Genomic DNA, 24,795 nt, shown 5'->3' with positions numbered 1-24,795 from the left:
ACCTTTGGGCTGATTCCTCAGACGTCTTCAGCTTCCCTCAGGCAGCCCAGCTGAGATTTTTTTAACCATCATGCCTGTTGTGACCAGCCACCCCACCCATCTGATGTCAGAAATTCTGCTGGCAGACTTAGATCACTTAGTAATTATCGCTGAGGCTGTCAAACAGTTATTCGTTCATTCAGGATCTTTTATTACACTGCCACTCTGCCATGTGCTGGACTAGGCATCAAAGATGCACAGGTGGAAAATGACCTGCTCATATTTAATTCCATGCATAGTTACCTTAAGAAACAGAAGTCCTGTGAAGAACTTCTGACAGTAACGAGAACGTTAGTTGATACTAAGCAAGCAGTTACTAAGGGCCAGGTTAGAGACAGTACTTTACTTGTATTACTGTATGTGATTGTTGCCACAACCTACCAGATAAATGCTGTTACTGAGAGAGCTTAGGCGACTTACCCAAGTCAGAACGACTGGTGAATTCTGGGATTTCACGCTTGGAGCCTCCCTGAGTGCTGAATGGTCAGTGATCGCTGGCCGTGCAGGGACCCACTCTGCTCTTTATTCTGGTGACTGAAATACTTGTGGGGCCGTGTCATAAAGATTTCTGATCACAGGATCCACGATTGGAAACACTCAAGGGAACAGATAACGTTTATTGAGTATTCACCACAGGCAGGGCGTCATGGTTCTAAGCACATATCCACAGCCTGTTTTATAGCTTCTGTTATTCCTGTGTTATAGGTGATAAACAGTCTCCATTCTAGGGCTGTGTTTCTTCCTGTGAGAGTGAAGATTCCCACCATCTAACTCGGACTTTTCAAAGGCAGTCCTGGCAGCAGCAGCCTGGGGCTACCTTTTTTTGAATGCTTGCCATGTGCCAGGCATTCACTAGCACAGTAATGCCTTGTAACGTTTAATCCCCAAAACAACCCTAAGTTAGAGGTGATGTTACCTTCAGTTTTCAGCCGATGGAGCTAGGGCTCAGAGTTGTTCCCTTACCCAATTGACACAGCCAGCAAATGGCATGGCTAGGAATTTGGTGCAGGTCGGGACTCCTCTCTTCAACATTCCCACACACCCGAAGACTTGAACTCCCCGTCACCTGCAACCCGAATTCATCCCCAGCATAGGGTCCCAGATTGGGCCATCACAGGACAGCCCTGAAGCGGGAGTGTCTGAGAGTCCACGTCTGGGAGAGGCACGTGCCTGTACATGCAGGCAGGAATTCTTGGATGGCCCAGCCCAAGCAGGGCGTGACTCCCAGCCGTGATTTATTTATAAGAACAATACAATGCAGACAGCCCTGCACTTTGTGATAAAAACCTCAGTGTGGTCTCTCCTGGTTCGGATATCCTGTACTTTTGGGCAGCTCCGAGGTCGACCTGTCTCTGGGCCAGCTCCAAAGGCATCCAGGGTGGTCTGTAGACTGTAAAGCTGCAGCAGTTAGAATGGCGCCCTTCCCAGTTCACGGGCCTGTTGAGAGGTTTCTGCTGCAGCTCTGTAAGGTGTAGATGGAACATGTGGGCAGCAGTTGCCTGGATGTGATTGTGCCTGGTCTTCAGTCAGCTTTCCTGAGCCAGGCTCGTGTCTGACATGGACTGATTTTATTAGCTGAGTTAGGTGTAAGTAGTGTGGGTAAGCAGAGACAAAAACCAGAAAACCCACGGGGGAGATGTTACTCCCTCTCCTCTGCTCCCGGGGAGCATTCTTCCTGTTGAATATACTACGGTGAACGTTTCTGACCATCTGACTTTATATCGAGGGGGAGTTTTTAGTCAAAGATTCGCACTGTGTCCCCTAACTCTCTTTACCTTCTTCTTCCCTGGGATTCGTCTGGCTATGACAGTCCTCAGTAAGCATTCGACAAGCTGTGTAATGGCCTTATCGTGTTCCATCCACTTGCCTTTCTTAAGAACTTGCAGTGGAAGGCAGCGCAGTGTGATGGAAATCACGGAGCTGATGACATGATCAAAGGCACTGCTTGCTGGTAGTTAGATGACCTTGGACAATTTGCTAAAAATAAAAAGAATGCGTTCTCTTCTACCCTTCCTTTTTCTTTCCTGCCAAACACATTGTTGTGGCCAAGCGAGCTGTTGATATGCTTTCTTAAGGCTTTAATCAACAACAGATATCACGTCAGCTGCATTGTTAACTGGCTATAAAAATGGACTTTGGCATCTGTCGGGTTGAGTCTGAATCCCAGCTTTGCCATTTACTTTGTGACATTGAGAAGAGTATGTAACTCCTGAAGTTTGTAGTGAGGATTAGAGGAGATCACATGCTGTGTGTGGGCACTCAGTGAATAGTAGTCATGGCTATTAGTGTTACTTCATTGGATGTCACTGGCAATACTGAAATCTGTTGACAGGCAGCCTCTCCTGCCACAGACATGGGAAACCGTGGGTCTACCTCTCCAGCCCCAAAGCAGCCCAGGGGAAAATGGCTTCCTCCAACTAACTTTGGATTCCCTCCACTGATTTGTGTTAGTCCTTTCCCCACTTTTGTGGCTTTAGGCCACGCTTTTTTGCTGCCAGGTACGTCACTGGTAGTCACCTTCCTGCTCCCACAGAAAGATCTCTATAGCCAGTTTCCGCTGGCTCTTCCTGACTTTGCAGACTCCATTGATGACTTAGAATCAGATTGAAAATCAAGAACAGCAGCTTCCTGGGAAGACATATGGGATTCCATGATCTTTGGAAAAGTGGGTAAAAGGAGCTTTTGTTGTCAGAAAACTGAGAGCCTTTGTTTGGGACCCCTTAACACCAGGGAATTCCTGCCTCCTGCTTGAAAGGCCCCAACCGGTGTCACTTTTGCAAGTTGTTCTTATCACAGTGACTCAGGAAGGGGTCAAGTGTGCCCTTTAGATTAATGAGGCTTGGTCTCTTGGCTTGACCACCCATGCAAGATCTGCTCCAGGGGCCATTCATCTCCCCAGCTCACTATTGTAAGAAGAAATACATTGCTGTGTACACCTGCAAGATTTGCAGCCTGTTCCTAAATGATTTCATCTGCAAATTCATTGCTTTTCACATACCTGTTCAAAGACATAATTTTTTTTTTATTTACTATTCAAAGTAATACAGCAGTGTGGGAATCCAGTGAGAATCTCTGAATTTGCTATTACAGTGATAATATTGAGAGCAGCTTCCATTTATGGACCATCTGTTGTGTTCTAAGCCCAGTATAAGATGATTTTTGTTTCAAAATACCAGTTCTCATAGATATATGCCCACGTTTTAGTCAGCCTCAAAGCTTAATAAGGATAGTGAAGTTTATATCAAGCCACTAAACTATTGTAAATAGATTTCTGTATCTTTGAATTGTTTGCTTGTCCTTTTTTTTACTACAAGCATTATAGTATATAATAAATATAAAACAAATTATCAAAGAAAGGAAATATAAGAATTATAGTTGAAGTACTACTTTATTATAATAATCCTGAAAAATTAATTTCAAAAGTATAAGAAGCTTTGCTTCTCCAGACCCCTTGCTTCCTGAATATATTAACCTCAGTGTCACAGAGTTCAAATATGGGTTGAAAAAGAAAGATGACTACCATTTATTGTGCTCTTAGAGCGTGCCCTGCACTCAGTCTTCAAGCCAGCCCTACGAGATTGGTGCCAACATCTTCGTTTTTCACTAGTCTGGAAGTTCTTACGAGGTGGAAACTATGTCTTAGCTTTGATTTCCCAATACCTAGCAGACTGCCTGACATATAGTTAGTGCTCCGTGAATGCTTTGTGAACAAAATTGCATTTTACAGATGAAGAAACAGACTCAGAGAGATTAAATCTCACGCCTAGGGCCATGCAGGTTGGAAACAGCAGGACCAGTTTTCAAACCCTAAAGCCTGTGCACTCTCTATAAGCCTTTCCTTCTATGCCAACTTGTTGTTAGGTCTCTGAAAGCTTCATGAATTATAATTCTTTGAAATGAAATAAACTTCTTACCTTGTAATTGAATCAGACGTAGGATGTTAGGGTAGAGAAGGCTGTCAGGGTTTCCAGGAAGGGAGGAGAGGAGTCATGAAGATATTACAGGGATCTGTGAATTTATCTTTGAATCTGAAGACTGACTTTTTAAAGTTTTAAATTTTTCAAATGCCTAAAGATGCTCTCCTGTTTAACACCGTAACAATCATTAAGTTCATAGTTAGTTTTTTCTCACTCAGCCAACACTAGAAATACTTTCAGTATCCCACAGAAGTCCACAAAGAAGGTTTGGTGTTTTACTCTTAAAGGTTGGGAATCCAGCTGGACTGGACCAGGGGAGCCTCTTTAGATGATTCTTAGTGGGCTGATCATTGTAAAGGTGGGAGATGACGAGCACAGCCGTCTGACTCAACCTGCAGTGAAATGCCCTTTCAGCTACTCATTGTGTGTGACTTTTGTTAGGATAGTTAACTTTGCTCCTCATCTGTGAAATCGCGTAATAACAATACCTGTCTTTCAGGGTCATGAGAATTAAGTGAGGTGATGCGTTTCAAGCTTTGTAGAGCCTGGACCAGGCTAAGTGTTTTGTGAACTTAATAGTGTGATTATCTCATTGAGCTGAGGTGGGATCTTGGAGCCAGACTGCCTGGATTTGAATTCCAAATGACACTGAACCCTAGTGATGATTTCCCCATCTAAATAAAATGCAGCTATCAATTGTGCCTAATTCATAAGTAGGTGTACAGATTAAATGAGTTCATTGATTAAAAGTAATTAGAACAAATGTGGGGCAGAATTAATGCTCAATAAGTGTCAGCTGTTATTATTACTGTTACTGTTATATCTTCTTCCCTCATGTATCACTACCTCCATGTTAAGCTGTGGTTTATTGGAATTCTTTTGTGTAGCTTTTTCTGTATTCCTCAAGGTACTTTGTGAAGCCAATTTGGGTACCTGTCCTCTCATGGGAATTTCATTCTGCCTGTTAGAGGTTAACAGCACCTCTGGTGCCTTCAGGGCATTTCACTAAGCAAGAATTTGCTCTGTCTCTCCCTGTCCTTGGGGTCTTTGGACTGCAGACTTTCCCCAAGAACTGTTGTTTTTCCATCGCATCCAGAGCCCTAAAGATAACCTGCCACTGAGAGGGCTTTAACAGGTGCATACACGTCCATTCAGGAGGCACAGGAGACCTGCAGAATAGATTGCTCTCTCCTTGCAGTGTGTTTTAATAACCTTGTTTCTGTGTTTGGTCTTTATGGCCTTCTGAGGCTATTCTGGACTCGGCCCGAGTCCAAGTCTTTGTCCCCATTGTCACTGCAAGAAGAGAATATTTTCTTTTCCCAAAGAGGTTAGAAGCAACACTATGAATTGTAGAAGGACAGACTTTGGAGCTGATTAGACCTGGGCTCAAACTCCTGAGCAAGCTGTAAGACCTTGGATAAGTTACTTAAGTCTTTGGAGCCTCAGTTTTCTCCCATGTAAAATGGGTATAATTTGCTTATTAAAAGTGTTTTGTCGAGTCCTTTCTAAGCAGGCACTGGGCCAGGCACTCCAGAGGCAGTGATGAATTAGTGGCCCCCGCCCTCCTGGAGCGTGGAGTGGACAGAGGCTAGGTGCTACAGAAGAAGTGAGCAGGTGCTGTGAGAGAAAATAAAGGGGGCGTTACATTAGCGTGGTCAGGGAAGGCTGTTCTGAGCAGGGAGCAGGGACACTCAGTGAGGAGCAGTCCCAACAGAGCAAAGGGGATAGTCCAAAAGCCTGCGACCAGAAGGTGCGTTCAGGAAGCCAAGAGAAGCCAGTACGGGTAGAAATGGTATCACTTTCCTTATTCTCTTTAAAGAGTCACTTAGAGGGCCAGCCCCAGTGGCCTAGTGATTAAGTTCAGCATGCTCCCCTTGTTTGGCCCGAGTTTGGTTCCCGCGCGTGGACCTACGCCATTCGTCTGTCAGTGGCCATGCTGTCAGGGTGGCTCACATACAAAAAGAGGAAGAATGGCAACAGACATTAGCTCAGGGTGAGTCTTCCTCAGCAGAAAAAAAAGAAAGAGTCATTTGGAGATTAAACTAAGACTCTCTTTGAAAGCTATTGCTATGTCTATATTCTGGATACCAAAAAAAGACAACATTCAAGGATGAACTGAAAAAATACTTTATGGTTGGTATAACAGAAGTTCCAATTAGGCAAGAACCATAGAAAATTGTATAACATCCTGAACTAGTATTATTTTAATTCCTTATTTGAATTTTCCCTCTCCCATTTGAACAATAGTTCTCTGTTTTACGTCTCTTCCATCAGCTTCAGGTGGTGCCATTTTCCCTCATCTTATCAGCCAGCTTCTCACCCTGCTTCCTTTGTGACATGGAACTCCCTCCCACCCTCTTTTTTTTTTTTAACAAAAAAACAGAGTTGACTTTCATAAATGAAGTTGAAAATGCAGCCTCAGATCCAAAGGCACTGGTGTTGAATCTTAGTAGTTGTTACTGCACAAAGTGGAGATTCTCTGCCCGATGTGTGTTAAAAAAACCAACAAAAAACAGTTATTATGGCCTCAGCTTTTGAGAGAAGAAAAGGCTTTATTGTGAGGTCAGCCAGCAAGGAGACAACAGGCAACAATCTCACATCTGTTGCCTTGATCCAGGGCTTGGGGCACAATTTATGGGAAGAAGGGCAGGGTGGTCTGAAGTGTGGAGATAGATCATTGGAGGTAAGGAGAGGTGAGGTAATTGGTAACCTGCGCAAGTGTAGTCGAGCTTCATAGTTCTTCATAGGACACGTGTTCATAAGAGGTGGGCTTAGTATGATCTGAGGGTGGTGTTTTCGGCCTCTTGACATCAAAGGGTCACCTATCAGGCATTTGCGCAGGCCCAGTTGATGGGTTGGTGGTCTCAGGTGGCCTGAATTGGACAAGAGGTATCTCTCAGTTTGTTAAAAACAACTCTTAATTACTCTGTTGATAAGATGGGGTCAACAAACTGGTCGTAGTGGGCCCGCACTTACATAGTCATGGTCTCCAGCAGAAGAAACAGTTGTTCCACGCAGATAATGCTTTTTGGACATATAAAATAAGCACCACTGTTTCCAAAACCCAGGGGATCCTTATGGAATATCTTTGTTGGCCTCTGCCACATTGCAAATGCAGAGCTGAAGACAGTGACGTTTATTAGAGGGCTTCTCAAACTCAAGTTCCATAAACTATAAGTTTAGAAATGTCTGGTTATGTCTTACAAGTTGTTTATTCTTCTAAATAATACATTCAAGAGGGATTTTTACTATATTTGAGTTCCGGTAAAGAGTCTTTTCCTTTTCACTGTTTGAATCCCAAGATTATATATTAACAGTATCAATATAGACTCCCTGGTTTATTTCAGATGAAAACCCTTATCATTTCCATCTTAATTTACAAATGATTGATAGAGGCTGCACTTGGCTGAAGGAATTCAGCCATTCCTAGCTCTGAGGGCACCTTAGAACCTTTGGTTCTGCCCCCGGATTGCTTCCCAGGTCATTCTCCTCTTCATCCAGGGCGGAGAGCCATTGAGGCCTCCCCCACTGTTTGCCAGTGTTATAATTTAGGGGGATGTAGGGGCAAGTTGTAATGTGGAAATCTAACCCCAATAGGAAGGACTTTGGTAAAGTTTGTGAAGTGGCTTGTCGACCTCATGCCCAGCTTGGCCAGTCTGGAGCCTAATTCTCACCATCTCCTTTATTTTAGTCTCCCAAGTTTCTGGGTCCTGTAACCCACTCTTCTGGTTCCTCTCAGTCTGCCAAGTACATCACTTGTAGTCACCTTCCCGCTCCCACAGAAAGATCTCTATAGCCAGTTTCCGCTGGCTCTTCCTGACTTTGCAAACTCCATTGATGACTTAGAATCAGATTGAAAATCAAGAACAGCAGCTTCCTGGGAAGACATATGGGATTCCGTGATCTTTGGAAAAGTGGGTAAAAGGAGCTTTTGTTGTCAGAAAACTGAGAGCCTTTGTTTGGGACCCCTTAACACCAGGGAATTCCTGCCTCCTGCTTGAAAGGCCCCAACCGGTGTCACTTTTGCAAGTTGTTCTTAGGAAAGGGTCAAGTGTGCATTTAGATTAATGAGTCGTGGCCTGTTGGCTTGACCACCCATGGAAAGTCTTCTCCAGGGGCCATTCCTCTCCCCAGCTCACTATTGTAAGAAGAAATACATTGCTGTGTACACCTGCAAGACTTGCAGCCCGTCCCTAGAAGATTTCATCTGCAAATATATCTTTCTTACACATACACACATTCTGCCAACTGGACATCAGTCCTCTGGTTAAAACAGTTGGGAGGTTTAAGAGAATCACGGTCATCCACTCTCTAGGATGAATTAACTTCAGTTAGAGGATCATCCCTGAAGCTGTCTCAAGGGTCACTAAAGGGGTAGGGGAGCTTTAATTGTGGCCGCAAGATAGTAATTTTAGAAGGTGGAACATGTCAAGAATGGGTGGGATTTCTCAACAGGAATGGTAAGTGATCTCGAGGGAAAATGAGGGAACTGGCGTTCCAAGGCAGGAAGAACCGGAAAGGAAGAATAGGAAAGATGTTTTCATTTACTCTACAAATGTCCTAAGGGCTTGCCTTAAAGGGAAACCACGTGATAAATGGGAAAACTCTGAGAAGAAATTCGTTCAAATCTCAGCTTTGCTTTTTACTTTCTCTAAAGCATTGGTCAATTTCCTTTCACCTTCCTGACCCCTGGTTTCCTCGTCTGTAAAATGGCTGCAGTAACAGTACCTAGCTCATAGGGTTATTGCTAGAATTAAATAAGAAAATTTATATAAAATAGCCATTTAGGTGCGCAGTAAATGAAAACTGTTACTTTGCCCCAAATAAACCAAAATACTTTTCAAAAGCTGGTAGTTTTAGTGTACTAAAATTTAGGGGATAAGATCTGTCTACAGTGGTAGGTGTTGAGCGTACCTAATTCTTGCCAGGGGGGTGTTGTTGTGGTTATTGACAGCATGCCAAATATATGTGTCCCTCTAGGGCATGGTAGGTCTAAATAAATATTTATCAAACGAAAAGTTAGAAGTGACCATAATGATCTGAACAGCTCCGTTACCAAGCACTAGCATAGGAAGTGAAGCAAGCTTGCTTTGGTTTTTTTTTAACCTCTTTCCACACAGCAGCCTCGGCCTGGCTGGGTCTGCGTACTTCTCCAGTAATTAATGATGTTCACTTCTTGTTTGTGAAGCAAAGCAATTCAACAGGATGATGGGGGAAATAATTTCATTTCTGGATATTAATTCCAGCAGCAGCTGTTTTCTGCTAACAGGGAATATGCCCGCGCTAACAACTTCACACTTCCAGCAAAAACACCACCGCGGTGTGCATGAAGCTGTCTGAGGACAAATGTGTGGTGTTTGTTTTCTTTCAGGCGACACAGAAACATTTAATCAGCATTGACTCATTCTGTTTCTACATGCATTTCTGCTTACGTTTCTGATGGCTTTCCTAGCTGAACGGCCACTTTTCTGTTTTGGGCCGCAAAGCATCCTGTCAGAGTGATAATATCTCCATCACTGTTGTTCATGGAATATGCCCAGAGCTTCCCTGGTTGAGACATTTTCAAAACCCAAAAACTTGAGAATAGCTTTGCCATGTGCGCATGTGTGTAAAAGGAACACGTCTGTGTATATTGTTAATTGAAAAAAGCAGTTTGCAAAACAATATATACCAGTTGGACAAGCCCATGTTGTTTTTTAAAGAACACATTTCACAGTCATGTCTTGTTAAAATCAAGGTTTTAACAATGATTATCTCTGGGTATAAAAGTGGAATTAACCAGTAACGTTCAGTTTCTTCTTTGCACAATCCCTGCTCTTCGCCTTTCTTCAGTGAGCGTGCATTATTTTAATGAAAGGTAAAGTCTGACTAGGACACGCCTGAGAGTTTCAAGGAACAGGGCCACAGATCTTCATTTTTGAAAGGTGTTGTAACTGTGTGGAGTAGAAGCACTTGTAGGTTTTGAAAGACACTGCTCAACAGCAGAGCCCACAGGGACAGCACAGCTTTCCTCCACTCACCATTCGAATTCCTGGACTGGGTGATCCACATGCTGTATAGAGGTTACTCTTGGAATAATTATTAAAAATCTCTCTTTTTAGCTGTGTCTTGAGTTCCCAGCCTGCAGTACCACGGCTGTAGCTTTAATGCAGGCCTCATCATTGCTCATCAGTGGTACTCTCTTGGCCTCCTCCAGCAGCTGCCCCCCCTGAATGCAAGTCTGATTGGTCACGCCTCTGATTAACTCCTTCTGTAGATGCCCGGGGCTCCTGGGATGGGAGTGTGAATTCCTTAGTGCCACGTGCAATGCCCTCGCTGCCTCCTGTCAGCATCACGTACAGCACTTGTCCCCTCTCCACACAAGTGCCTGCACCTGCTCCTCCTTATTCTTTCTGCTCCTCTGCCTTATTCACTCCCCCTCCCCCTCTAAGTCCTCACTCACGGTTGAGGTGCCTCTGTGGCACCTTATCGAAGTCCTTGGTGCACTCAAGCTCAGGCCGGGACCCCCCGGGCACCAGGCACGTTCTGGGTCCGTGGTTGGGTCTGGTTCCCATAGCTGATTGATGGCATGGACCACGTGTTTTTCATATGTGGTTAGAATCCGGTAGAGACCTAATAAGTATCTTGTCCAGTGAATAAATGAGTAGGTATTTCAAAAAGCCTTCTGAAATGTCCCTTATCGTCAATTATGTAAGTAAGTAATTAGGGTAGAATCTGATAACCTGAGAAGATATTACCATAGGGGTAAATCTTTGGAACCTCTGATCTGTTATTTCTGTTCCTTCCTCTTCTCGGAAGGAGATGTTCTCGTGTGCTGGGGCATCCGGCTGTTCCGAGGGTTCTCGTGTTGCTCTCTCCACAGTGGAAGCAGAAGCAGGAGCGGGCTTTGGTCCACTCAGACCTGGGTTTGGTTCCAGGCTCTGCCCTTTCCTTACTGGGAGATGTTAGGGACCTTTGTTAACCTCTCCGTGCATCCATTTCTTCGTCATAATTAGTAAAGAAACTTAAAAGGCTTCCTCACAGGTAGTACCTGAGGTAGTATATGTAAGGCCCCTCGAATGCATTCATTCGGTAAATATTTACTGAGTGCCTGCTGTATGCCAGACACATTTTAGTGAGCAAAGCAGAAAAATGTGCGCCCTCACTGAGGAGAAAGACAAGCAGCAAATTTGGAGTAATGAGAGCCAGGGACACAGGACAGCAGGGTGAGAGGGGATGGAAAGTGACTGGAGGGTGGTCAGGCCAGGAAGCTTCTTTCTGAGGAGGTGCTGATTGCAGAGGCCTGGGGCCCCTGAGGGAGTGAGCAGGGCCATGTGGGAGGGCAGGCGGGGTGTGGGAGCGGCGAGGGGGAGGCCCGCGCCCTCACCACCCAGCAGAGGGAGCTGCGGATACTGGGGCAGGAGCCAATGGCCGGAGGAGCCTGGAGGCAGTGTGCGGAGGTCGGACAGACACTGGGGTTTTTATTCTGGGTATGGTAGGAATCATCAACAGTAAGGACTCATAAATACGTGTTTCCTTAGTTTTCTTTCCACTTTTTTCCTTTTCTCTTTCCTTTCCTTAAACAATATGAAAGCATTTCCTGACCTCTTCCACAGTGACGTAGCCCAGGGCAAGTCAGTTAGCCTTGGTTTGATTTTAGTCTGCCAAGATGCCGGGAAAGATTATCCCTCCTTTTAATCAATTTACCTATAAATTAGTCCTAAATGTTGAGAAAGTACTCTAAAATTTTGGAAAGTTCTGCAAAGCTGGATTCCTATTAGTGTAGTGCTTCCTGAGCCTTCTGGTCCTGGATCCGTGGACCTTGGTTGAGCATACCACTCCAGTTTCTGGTATTCTTGGGCTCAGTACTGGCTATGTCGGATGCTTCAACAGTCGAAAATTCTGTTCTTTGCTCCTCAGATTCGCTTTTGGGGTGAGAGGTCATTTCTCAAAAGTCTCACTGGCATTTGGGGGAGAGAACACTATATACAGGCAAGATGTATCTGTGTCAGATGAAGTTCGTGTTGGTGTGGCAAAGGTCAGGCCAGTAGACTTGACAGAATTCCACGGGAAGAAATATCATATGTCATCGTCGTTAAAGTCATGGATCATGGGGCCGACCCGTGGCCGAGTGGTTAAGTTCACACATTCTGCTTTGGCGGCCCAGGGTTTCCCCAGTTCGGATCCTGGGCACAAACATGGCCATGCTGAGGCAACGTCCCTCACAGCACAACCAGAAGGACCTACAACTAGAATATACAAGTATGTACTAGGGGGCTTTGGGAAAAAGAAGAAAAAAAAATTGCGGATTAGTCATGGAATGGCTTAAACTGTATAAAACCTTTACCATCAAAAGCCTTCTGGTGATAGGCTTTGGAGTAGTCCCTGCTTAGAAATGAGAGGTGAATGGTGGTGAATCAGTTAATACTGAACTGAGTGTTTTTTCCTTTTTTCAAATTTTTTATCTGTTACTTGGTTGTATCTGTTGGTAAGGTTGTTCAGAAACAGTGGAGTAACGTAGATTTGGGGAAAAGAAGAAGTCACCTAGTTAACCCTCTGCCACATTCAAATGTGAATGGTGTCTTAAGTTTTTCAGAGAGATTTCCCCACTTACATTAAGAAACTTGAAACCTCTTATTATGCATAATCAACTTAAGCTTGGGAAGTTCTTCCTTATGTCTGGCTCAAATCTACAATTTGAGTGCATTTCTTCTCTGTGCAAATGGAAAACAGCTGCCCAGCCTTCTTCTTTGACAGCCCTTTATGTACTTGAAGATGGTTATTAAGTCACTCCCAGCTTCTTTCCTCTAGACTAAATAGTGCCTGTAACTCTTCAGAGTTCTCATTTTCCACTCCTTTAATCATCTCTGGATCTTCCCTAAGCTTTTCTACATCCTTCTTTGAATGTGGATGCCAAATTGGAACATAGGAGTCTATGGAGAGTCTCACCATTAACCAGCGTTGCTATCTTTTCAGGGTGTCAGATATCATTGTCATTCGTGTGGGAAATCCAGCGATTTGATCAACATCCCACGAGATGAGATGTAGGACTGACAGTTCCTTCCACAGTGGACCAGGCGTAGGTTTGTGGCTGCAGTTGCTGGCTTTGGCCTTTAGCAAGCCAAACTCCAGGTCTATTCTAAGAAAAGTTTTCGGGCCCACGACCTCCTGCCTCGCCATGCTGGGTTTGTTGACCGGTTCTGTAGCACAGGAATCCTTTCCCAAGCGCTGTTTCCTCTCAGGCAAAACTCTCCCGTACAGCATTTGCCTCCAGCATCCATGTCCAAGTCAAATGTACGTGCAACGAACGTCAAGTCCCTCGGGGTCCCTCACTTCCTCCTCCACACAGCTTGCTTCAGGACAGATTAGGGATTCAGGACAAGGCACATTGTTTTCTGTGTCTAATCTCATTCAAATCACAGAGGGAGGAAGATGTCCAGAATTGTCCAGCAAGCACAGGAAGGTAAACAGAAATTGATGTCCAGTGCCCATTACTGAGAATCAGAGGTGCAGCGTGTCATTAGAATTGTCTTGATCATATGCCATCTCTGTTGTTTGGGGCTTCAATTGGGTCACTGATAAGACCTCTTCCTACCCCCTGTTTTCCCTTAAAACCTAAGTTCCTCGGGTGGAAATGCTCCTAGTGGGGGGTGTTCAGAATCGTGACTGTCAGTTGGGAAAGGTTTGCAGGCCTGACTAAAGAGGTCCGTGGGTGCTTCAGCAGGCTTCTCTTCGAGCAAAGCCCAGCCCGGGCACTCAGACAGGTCACTCCTTGGTTAGCTCCTGCAGGAAGCAGGCATGCTGGCATGAGCCCTTGGCCAGCATGTGACCTTGGACAAATGCAAGTAGGAAGGCAAGAAAGAGTTTTGAGCAGAATGATTACATGGCGAGACTCCGTTTAGGCAGAGGGTAAATTAGTGTGACTATCTAGATACTGCAGGGTCTGCTGAACTATGTGTGACCGAGAGATTTGCTGCTAAGTGATGTGAAATCCTTATTATATTTTCCCTCTCTCCAGATATTGGGGCTCATTAAACAATGTCTCACAGGTGGTAATTGTCCTTGTACTTTTGAGAGGAGTAATGTAAATTTCACATTGCAACCAAAATTTATGGATGCCTGGGACATTGGGTTTGGGATGACTGACTACTGGGGTTGTTTTAAATGAGTGAATTAAGCTACATTTCACAGTAAGACACAGTCTTGAGAGTGTCAGCTGTTTGTGCTTGGATGTATGTAGGTTCCAGAAAGGTGCATATCCATGGACCATGCCCATTCTTCTTCAGAGTGAGGTGGATTATCTCAGTTCCACTCTGATTAATCACCAAGATATCTGTACATGGTTAAAAGATATTTAGTAGGCCACCTAAAAATGTTTCCTTCTGTAGTCAGATTCAGAATTCTAACGGGGCGAGTGAGACTTGATCACGTCGACTGCATGAAGCTGCAGGCCTGCCCCGCAGGGCCCTGAACCTGCAGGCGGGAGGGTGGTGCTGCATGTAACTTCTCGGTTTCCTCTTTTTTCCAGTCTAACCGGCAGCCAGCCAAGTTGAACCTTCTCACCTGCCAGGTGAAACCGAATGCAGAGGACAAGAAGTCGTTTGACCTGATATCACGTGAGTCCTTGTTCTCTCCGGTCGTCACTGTGGCTTCTGACAGCTGCACGTTTCCGTTCTCTGGGCACGGAAGCAGCAGCTTTCACAGCAGGGCTCCTTGCCCTCCCTGCACGTGCAGCTCCAGGAAGACCCCTCAGTCTCTTAATTTTCCCTGAGCCCACCTGCAGGTGGGAGGGCATACCAGTGTCAGCTGTGACCCGCAACAGACTAGAATCTAGATTTGTACATTAAACTAGACTGGTTCTTGACCGTGCATACACAGCTTTATAGCTTTATCCCCTGGGAGAGATTTTTCTAAGTACGTTCCTATTTCTCTCCTAGATCTGCTGAATCAGTTTTTGGTGTGAGGCCCAGACATAGATATTTTTTAAGACATCCCCAGGTGCTTCTAATGTGTACCCATGGTTGAGAAGCACTGGCATAGAGTTGGGAATGCAGATGCGCCACCATATCTGTACAACTGATCTGCCCGGTTTTATCCTTGGAAAATCAGGCTCTTAAAGGAGAAATGATTTCCTTGCTTCCAAGCAGAACTGCCTGCAAACTGCATGAATTGACGATGCTGCGTTCCATCACTCTCTTACTCCATGGCTTGGAATGTGCTGTTCTCTTGTGATGAGGGTGCATAAAGACTCTCCCACCCCCCAGCCTGTAGCCTGTATTCTCACAGTCTTCTGAGAGTGGGGAAGGTTGTTTTCCCCGAGGCTGGTTCCCTGTGCTTACACGGGTCTTGTGGGTGTACTTACTGACCCTCACAGTAGCCGTGGGGACGTCTTCCTGTAAAGGAAGAGGATGGCAGTACCCTTAAAGTGACTCTCGTGAGCACTCTGAAATCCTGCGGTGCTGACCTTCAGGATTCCTCCCCTTCTGTAAAGCCCCGCGGGGCAGCCGCAGCCTAAGCTTGTGATCTGTGTGTAGATCGCAAAAATACTTTCCTGCCCCCTGGAATCTTCCTGGTATAGTTACATGAATGAAAGCCCAGAAGACAGCCCCAACCCTGAAGACTGGATCAGCCATGAGACTTGCGATGGAGTCTGAGCTGGATTCTGCAGCTTCTACTGAAGTTCAGATTCCCCATGGTTTTTATGACCAAGAGATTTCTCGGGTTATTGATGAGAAAGAAATATGAAAAGTTGGAATTATAATGTGACTTCAAAAGGCTAGGAAGACCTAGTTTTGAGAACTTGTAGGTTTTTAATAATAGTCATCAGTAATTGAAGGTCTGGCATGTGCCAGGTGATTTATATACACTGTGGCTAATCCTCACAAAGGCCCTATCAGTTTCCTCTTTTACAGAAGAGAAAACCGAGGCTCAGAGACATTCAGTGACTTACACAAGGTCACACAGCAATAAAGCAGGGATTCAACTGAGTCTCTTAGGCTCTACTACCCCATGACCCGTTCTTGGACATATACACCCTCTCTCTCTCTCTCTCTCTCTTTTGCACCTGCCCAAACTGTCCAAATTAGGCTGCTGCCTCCTTACCTGGGTGGCAGCTTGAAGGTGACCCTTGAGCAGAGGTTGTAAGCCTGATTCAGCCAGAGAGCAAGCTGGGGCAGAGTGTGCCTCCTTGTTGGAGCTGCCCCGAGTTATGGATCAGTTCTGAAAAGGGAGTTATCTTCTCAAGGAAACACAGTAAAAGGCAAATTGAAAACAACAACGAAAATACTCAATTGACAGCTAGTGCTCTCCGATTTGTCACTGAAATCCACTTTGGTCAGGTAGGACCTGTCCCCCTTCCCACTTTTTTTTTCAAAAGAAGTGCCAGGTGTTTACATGGTATTTGTGGTTATTTTATTGTATTCCTATTGCACTTCAGAAAAATAATATTGACAAAGTGAATTGTGTAACTGCTAAAACAGAATGGTATAAAAAAAAAATATTAAAATCCTACTTTTACTCTGTTTTCTTTTTTTCCAGGAACTGTCAGTTTTTGCCTTATACCTGAAGGGATTCTGCTTTCTAAGGTTTCACTTTTTTTCTTTTTTGTGTTTTAGATAATAGGACGTATCACTTTCAGGCAGAAGATGAGCAGGATTATGTAGCGTAAGTAGTTTTGAAATAAGGGCACAGTGTTTTGAATTGAATAAGGCACCTCTCCCCTGCACAATATACCTTACAGTTTTCTTTTTATTACTAAGCACCACTCCTGGGGGTTCCACGTGCTTATTTCTCACCTCTGGGCCTTCACATGTTGCTCTTCTCTCTGCCTTGGGTGGTCAGTAAACTCCAGTGCCTCTCTCCGGGCTCTGCTCAAGCCTCACCACCCTGGCAGTTTTGCAGCCTCCTCGCACCCCTCTGTGATCCCCTGATTCAGTCTGAGCCCTCTAGAGACTGAGAGCTTTTTGAGGGCAAGGACCGTCGCCTCCTCATCTTTTAATCACATAGCCTGCACTTAGGAGGGGCTTGCTCAGTGCTTGGTGGCCACGTGCATGAGCCAGTCTTCCTGGATCCTTGGCTGTCAGTGTGAGAGGATCAGGAGAGCCTGGTCCTGAAGGAGCAGTGTTGGCAGGTGCCTCCTGTGAGTGAGCATGGCTCAGTTAAAGGGAGCCTGGCGTAGTGGGAAGGGCTGGGCTTGGTGTCACACACACCCTTGGGTTGGAATCCTGCCCTCATCTGACCTGGTCTGCAACCTTAGGCAGCCCCCTCTTTTGATGTTATCCCTGGTCCTGAGCCATCTGCATTCCCTCCTCCTTCCTGGAGCCTGCCGGGACCAAAGAGGCAGGATGTGACCATTGCATTCTCAGCTGCTTGTGTGAAAGCTGGCAACTAAACATTTTGTAGTGTTCAAATCGATGGCACACGATAAATATTATTCTCCTTCCTTAATTATTTACATAGAGCCCCAGAATTCTCTTCACACCCTTTTCGCCTTACACTCGCTTCTTTTCTGTCTCCCCCTTTTCTCCTCCTCTGAAGAATTTTACGCTTTCCCCATCTCAGGGGAGAAATGATCAGGGATCAGAAAGAATAAGAAATGGGTAGAAAGGGTATAAAGTTGGGAGAAACAGAATAAAAAGCGGGGGTGGGGGCGGAGATGAAGGAAAAATAGAAACGTCTGCTGATCGATTCATTCATTTGAATGTTTAATGAATGCCAACCACATGCCAAGAACCATGCAAAGCTTTGAGAATACAACATGAAGTTAGATGGAGCCCTCCCTGAAGGGACTGGGTCTCTGCTGGAAGACAGGCAGGTGACCTTGTGCAGGGACAGAGGCTGCAGGGTGCTGTGGGGACACAGATGAGGGACGCACACCCTTGGGGGTTCTTGGGGATGGCATTCGGAGATGACTTCCAAGAGGAGGGTAAGCAGTGCGCTGGCTCGTGTGAGAAGGTTGTAAATACTCTGCACTCCAGGTGGGCGGTTCTGCTGGCCTAGATGCGGCAGGAGGGAGTAGAAAGGAAGCGATCGATGGCTAGATGTTGTGGGGATAGAGCTGGCAGACTGGAGGGTGACTGCAAACTGAATGAGAATGGGAGAAGTCAGAGGGGCTGGCCTTCCACTCTCAGGTTCAGAGAGAGGTAATATTTATGGTAGAAACAGGTAATACTTATTGAGACCTTACTGTGCTAAGTGTAGGTCACAACCCCAGAGTATTATCCTAAGTTTGAAAATGGGGAAACTGAGGCCTGCGTGCCTGTGGCCACAGTCCTGGTACCCTGGGGGTCTTATGCTCAAGTTAGAGAAGAAAGTCTGCCAGCGTACAATGGATGCGTAATGGCCCCCAGTATTGAGGGCCTACTGTGAGCCGAGCAGCAGGGGCTCACCTGCATTCTCTCTCATCCTTTCGAACACACCAAAAGGTTGGCATAATTATGCCCGTTTTACACAAGATTAAACAAGCCAAGTGAAGTTAAAGGACTTTTTTAAGGTCTCAAAACAAAATAACAGATGTGTGATGGGAACCCCGGCTCTAACGCCCGTGCTGTTTGCAGTCCATGACACTGGTTCCATCAGATATTCAGCTGTATGGTTGAGAGTCCCTGGGTTATAGGATAGGAATTCGGAGGCAAGACGATTGAGAAGTCCAAACCGTCACCTTTGCCTTGACTGGTTAGGAACTTCAGTCTCCTGCTCTAGGAGCAAGGGAACAACAGCAGGGGATTGTTTCAGGCCCCTTTTGGAAGGTAGCAGTGAAAGATACTTCAAGCAGATCAGCTTTCCTGGGTGTGGTGGGCGTTACTGGTTCCTGCTAGAAAAGGTATCACATGCAGTCACAGGTAGGGGGCACTCCTGACACACGTCCCATTAAGTTTCCTGGATGGAATTCCAGAATCACCTTGGAATATTGCTTCCCTATCTCTGATTTCACTCTTTTCTCCTCTTTTCCTTTCCTCAAAGCCCTGAGTTGGGGCACAGGTGAGAGATCTGTGTGAGGCCTGGAACACATCCTCTTCGTCTTGGTTCTCTCATATCTCAGACCCAGGCCTGTAATATTTTATTGACTCTTATGACTTACAGGTAATTCAGTCCCAGTTTAGTCAAAGAGGTATTGGCTTCCTGCCTGCAGGACTTAACACCCTTCATTAAAAGGGCTGCTTGGCCCATCCCGCAGTTGCTGCATGTTTTGCACTCGGAATTCTCTTTGGGTGCTGGTGGTGGTGCTAGGGGGCTTCGTTTTGAGTGATGTAGGAAGTGATGGCATCCTACAGGGAAAGCACGTGTCCCAGAGGGAGGCTCAGTGCTTCATGTACCTCCAAGTTGCAAAAAGGCAGTCTCTGCCTCGCTGAGTTCCTTTCTCTTGTGGAAGTGTCCGGGGAGATGTGCTGAAGAAACCCCTCCCCGCGAGGAAGGAGGCAGTGCAGGTCTGAAGGCAGGCCTCCCTGACTTCTAGGGCAGAATCTCCCCGGTAGTGGCTTTCTGACCTTGGAAAGATCATCCTTCTCAGTCCTCTTGTCAGTAGCACGGGGATTGTATTCCTCGCTTGCAGGATTTTGAGAGAGCTGTGCATTATTTTATTTCTCATACTTTTTTGTATGCCTGTTACTTTAAAATAATTTAAAACTTTTTTTTAATTGTCAAAAATAGTTTCTTTGATTCTTGACTCATTTGACATGTAACTGTTCCATTCCACCAAATTGGAATTATTCTGCTTTTCTGATTATCATAACAAATGTCTTTATTTGTCATGAGCTCTTGAGTAAAGAGGCAGATGTGTTATGAGGGAAGGATCCCTGAAGAAAGGTGTCAGCAGCAGTGTTTCCTCGTCCTAGTCTGACATCAGTCCAGCTGCTGGGCTGTTGGGCGAGTCATTTAACCTCTCTAGGCTTCAATTTGCTCACCTATAAAGCATTATAACCCTAACTCAGAGGCCTGTTGGAGAATTATATTTCAAAAATTGTAAGTACTTGGCACATAGTGCATACTTAGTAATATTAGATAGCCAAAATATCAGAATTCCTAAGGAAAGCAAAATAGAGACTCAGCAGTCAAAGCAAAAACTCCAGTTTCATCCATGCTGCTGATAAAATGCACAGTGGTCAGGCCTGTTGAACGCAGTTTCTTGCATTGTTTTTAACAAAATAATTTCTAGTTTCTAACTTGAGACGAAGTGATGGAAAAAATATTATTTAATTTAAAATGTATTATATGCCCGCCCCCTTGCCCCATTCCTAGACACTTGGTTTTGAGGTGTTCGGTTTTCTGCATCACAGTGGGAAAGCTAAGTGTGTTTCACACCACACACTGAGGGTGAGCGCCACCTGGAGTCTAAGGTGTGACTTGCAGGTCACGTACGCCAGGTAGTTTGGATTTTAGTTCTTGCAGTCTCTGTTACTTATTCAAAACGTTTTGTGGATAGTCCTTTGGTTCATATCCGTTTCATCCCTCAAGACACACACAGCAATCTAGAGACTAAGTTCTGGACCTCTGTATTCTCTGTTAAGAGTAGTTAGCTGTCTGTGCAGTCAGTGAGAACAAACTGTTTTGGAAATGTTTTTCAATTTTTTTCTTTAAAAAATGAGTTTGGCTTTTTTTCCTCATTCATGAAACTAGTACAAGCTTATCGTAGATTTGGAAAATTATAGAAAGCATAGTTACGCAACCCAATCCATTTTTCCTATAGAAAATCACTCAGAAACAGCTAGTATTGACATTTAGGTGAATTTCTTTCTAGCCTTTTCTTCCCCAAACAAAATGCATAATCCATACATACAGTTAAATTTTGGATTACATGCTGTAACAGTTTTTTTCCTGTTTATTTCACAAAACATTATATTGTGAGCATTTCCCTAAGGTCATCCAAAAAATAGTTGAAAACTTCCATTTTAATACCTGGCTAACTAGTCCACTTTGTAGGTATTTCAAGCTATTAATCAGCCCCTGTTGTTGGGTATTTAGGTGTTTTATGCATAGGTTGGTAGTAGAAGGTTTGTTTGGCACCTGTCCTGGTCGTCCTGTGTATATAATTTAATAGCCTGCACTTTTCATTTCATATTATACACGTTAGTATGTTTCCATGTTAACATGCCTTTTTCATAAGCATAAATTTTGATGGCTGCTGGTGAAATATCCCTCCGTTTTCACTTTTAAGTGCCCCACTGACATGGACTTCCAGAGAGCAGATGCTTTTTGTAAACTCTTTTTCCTGCTTGCTATTCATTGCTCCCAATTCTTTCTCATCCTTGGGTTGGGTTGGTCCCACTCTGGGTCCTCCACATTCTGACATTCCCTTTATTCTGGCCAAATGGAAATGCAAGCCCTTGTGTATTTGTGCAAATCCTCAGTTATATTGATCTTTACCTCTCTCATCTGTTACTCTCATCTCTCATTATCTCCCATGTGTTGCTTTTCACTCTTTAACTCTCTTTCCTTCAGATTTGATTTCTTTCATCTTTCTTCACTTTATCACTGTCTGGGGGTGCAGGGGTCTCTTTTGGTCACTCTTGATGAAAATAGACTTTTTGCAGTGGAGGGAGAAGGCCATGGCCCTGCTCTTCTGTGTTTTCGACAATAGGTGGATATCAGTATTGACAAACAGCAAAGAAGAGGCCCTCACCATGGCCTTCCGTGGAGAGCAGAGCACAGGGGAGAACAGCTTGGAAGACCTGACAAAAGCCATTATCGAGGATGTCCAGCGGCTCCCTGGGAATGACGTCTGCTGCGATTGTGGCTCGTCAGGTATTTGCCCCCCAAACTTGAGCTGGCGTCTTAAACATCCCTTCTCTTCCTGTAGAGTATAAGTGAGCTGGTTATTTAAAAGCCTCCTCTCCTTGTGGATAGAGACACACACCCAGCACGTTCCCCCCTTGAAGCTTCCCCCCTCCAAGCTGCTTCTGCCCATGCTATTTGCTCTGCCTGGAAAGCTCTCACCTGCTCTCCCTACGTGGTCGCCTGCCAAAATGCTGCCTTTGCTGTAAGGTCCAGTTCAGCAAGCACCAGTGCCAGTATGGAGAGAGCACTGGACACAGAGTCCATCATCCAGGTGTTGAATCACCAGCCTACCACCCACAGCCTGGACAACCTCATGCCAAGGTTTACTATTCTAGTCTTTGATTTCCTCATCCTAAAAATGGAATAATAAACCTCAGCGGTTACGAGGACTTAGTGAAATGGTGCATATGAAGTAGACTGACGCCCGGTACATTACTTCCCTTTCTTTCTGCTCAGAAAAATGTCCCCAACCTCCACATCACATTGGTGTCCCAACTTCTGTTTTCAAACAGCATCTGTGTTACCGAGGTGTTGACAGTAGCTAAGGTCTATTCAGTGCTTACATTGTAATAAGCATTGTGCTAGTTGTTTTGCTTATTTTATTGAATCCTCACAGAAGCTCTGTGAGCAAGATAGTAATATTATCCCCATTTTCCAGATGAAATACTAGAGAATTCAGAGAGGTTAAGTGACTTGCCTAAGGTCACACAGCTAGTAGGGGTCAGAACGTAGATGCAAACTTATTGTTCTTAAGCATTATGATGTACTTTGTTATTGTTTTACTTGTGGAAATGAACTTCTCTGCACAACATTCCTTAAGCTCCTCAGAGAAAAGCCTCCTGTTTTGTTCTGTTTTCGTGTACGTGTGTGATAGTGACTCACACAGTGTGAAAATACGGCTGAGGAGTAGTGGTAAATACTCAAGTATTAATCAATCAAAAAGAAGCTTGCCACAGAGAGAGAACCCTGAAGGTTCTGGTAACATAGAAATATTTGTTCCCACTGTTCTGGAGCCCTTGGGGGTTGTAGCAAAGGCTTACGTCTCTGAAAGCAACTTCTGGTGTTCGATATTTACAGCTGTCTTATCACCAAGAGGTGCTGTGGAGAAGCCATAGACAAGACGATGGGTTAAAGCGAGTGATACCGTGGGGGTTAGTGACACTGCAGAACGCAGTCTCTGTGCGCTTACTAGCAGGCCTTCAGTCCAGCACTGTCAGGGGTGATGCTGGCCGTGAGGGACCGCCTCCCGCAAGGCATGGGATGTTTCATGGGACCTCGAAGAAAAATCTTCCTCACGCTTTCATAAAAGTCAATCTCTTAATTTTGCTTTTGATTCAGTATTGGAAGGAACTTAAAAATTTGTCTCACCGCGCTTTTTGCCCTCTAACAAGCTGTTCACTTCTGTAATAGTCCCTATGCTATCCCGCAAGCAATCATGTCTTCCATTTAAATGTTTCCCTTATAAATCCTAACAAGTTTTACTGTTTTAAAATTAGATATCTTGTTTGTTTCTTTGTCTTCAAAATCCTTTCCACAGAACCCACCTGGCTCTCGACCAACTTGGGTATTCTAACCTGTATAGAATGTTCCGGCATCCATAGGGAAATGGGGGTCCATATTTCTCGCATTCAGTCTTTGGAACTAGACAAATTAGGAACTTCTGAACTCTTGGTAAGTAGTGACCCGTATTTTGGAAGAAAGCTTTAAGTTTATTGTCGTGAATATATTTAATACATTGCTTCAGGGTTTTTTGTTTCTGCTGAGTACGAAGAATTCTGATTCCTGAATTTAGTGAATTTGCATAGATATTTAAAATGTAAATTTTGTGGTATGTAACGTTGGCTATTTCTATTTTCTGTTCGAAGAACTGGTGAATCATACATTTCTAAAATTAGTTCAACTAAACTGGCTCTTTTCTTCTGGATTGGGCTTTTTCAAAGCTGCTTTTTTTCTTTGAGAATTAGTTTTTGTATGATTCACTGTAATAGCGGTAAAGGGAGTTAGGGCTGAACGCACATGTTCCCTTTACCTCGTGGCTTATGTTATTAAAAATAACTAAAGAGTTTTTCTCTGTTTTTGCTGTTTGTAAGTTTGTAAAAGTACACATGAATTGAGAGCGACCTGTTAGCTACTGTCGTAAAAGCAATCACTCCCCAACCCATAGCTTCATTAGGTGGTAAGGAAAAACCTTTGTGAAGGCAGGGTGCTTGTAACTCTCAAACGTGTGCTTCCCGTAACCCCTGCCCCTCCCAGCGCAATTCACCTAACTTGGGAGCCCTCCTCATTCCAAGTTAAGGTGGTCCCCTCAGTACACGAGATGAAGGAAGAGAAGGCCCTCTTGCATCCCCCATGATGCCCTGTCTGGCAGTGAGCCCTGGTGCACTGAGAGAGATGCACCATCATACTGAGGGTGAAAGAGTTGGAAGTAAAATAGGGCTCCCTCTCAGACAGAAGGCTCTTCAGCAGAGCCTGGGCGACTGTGAGGCTCAAAAATCTGAAGGCCAAGCTCACCACTAGCCTTGTCTGGAGAAAAGTACCCAAAAGTCAGGGCAGTTAGTCACGCAGCCAGCAGCCTCTGTCGTCTGAGCACCTGTTCAGCACTGCTGGTCTGTCTTGTGTGGTACGAGCCCCTTGATTTAGGAAGTATCATACTGGTGCTCGGCTCTCTAACTCACTTCAGGATGACAGAGAAAAGGCTCAAACCTGGTACCTGAAGCATTCTTCTGTAGTGTGGAAATGGTGTCACTCCATCTCCTTGACTTCTATTTATGAAACCCAGTTTTAAAACTAGAAACAGGGAGAGTCCAAATCCTAAACGCTTGCTGTGCAATAAATCCAGGATTTTCCCCCAGAGACTGGATGCATGAGTGTTTCTTAAATTTCGCACTGATCCCCAAATTATCGGAACGACCAAAGGCCCTTTGGGACAAAATTTCTTGGAAGCAAAATGCTTCCTGAGGCGTCTTCATTAGTTGCCTGCAGCATCTTAATTTGTACCCCAAATATATAAGAATCCTACATTCTTTTCTGTCCGTGAGAGGAGATCTCAATCTACAAACGAGGCACGATGATGGTTGAAAAGCTGTTG

General features: G+C 44.8%; 1 protein-coding gene across 4 annotated transcripts in view; it reads left to right on the top strand.

The window, feature by feature from the left end:
* ASAP1 (ArfGAP with SH3 domain, ankyrin repeat and PH domain 1) overlaps positions 1 to 24,795 on the top strand; it is a 349,163-nt gene that overhangs the window by 275,466 nt on the left and 48,902 nt on the right. For all 4 annotated transcript variants that reach the window (XM_070221826.1, XM_023648976.2, XM_070221824.1 and 1 more), the window contains exons 14-17: positions 14,464 to 14,551; positions 16,550 to 16,598; positions 21,511 to 21,674; positions 23,245 to 23,378. In XM_070221826.1, coding sequence (XP_070077927.1) covers positions 14,464 to 14,551; positions 16,550 to 16,598; positions 21,511 to 21,674; positions 23,245 to 23,378 — 435 coding nt within the window. The remainder of the gene's footprint in view (positions 1 to 14,463; positions 14,552 to 16,549; positions 16,599 to 21,510; positions 21,675 to 23,244; positions 23,379 to 24,795) is intronic.

The sequence above is a fragment of the Equus caballus genome, chromosome 9 (assembly GCF_041296265.1).
Source record: "Equus caballus isolate H_3958 breed thoroughbred chromosome 9, TB-T2T, whole genome shotgun sequence".
NCBI classification, from domain to species: Eukaryota; Metazoa; Chordata; class Mammalia; order Perissodactyla; family Equidae; genus Equus; species Equus caballus.
The sequence above is the reverse complement of the archived record's forward strand: the minus strand, read 5'-3'. Positions and strand labels throughout refer to the sequence as shown.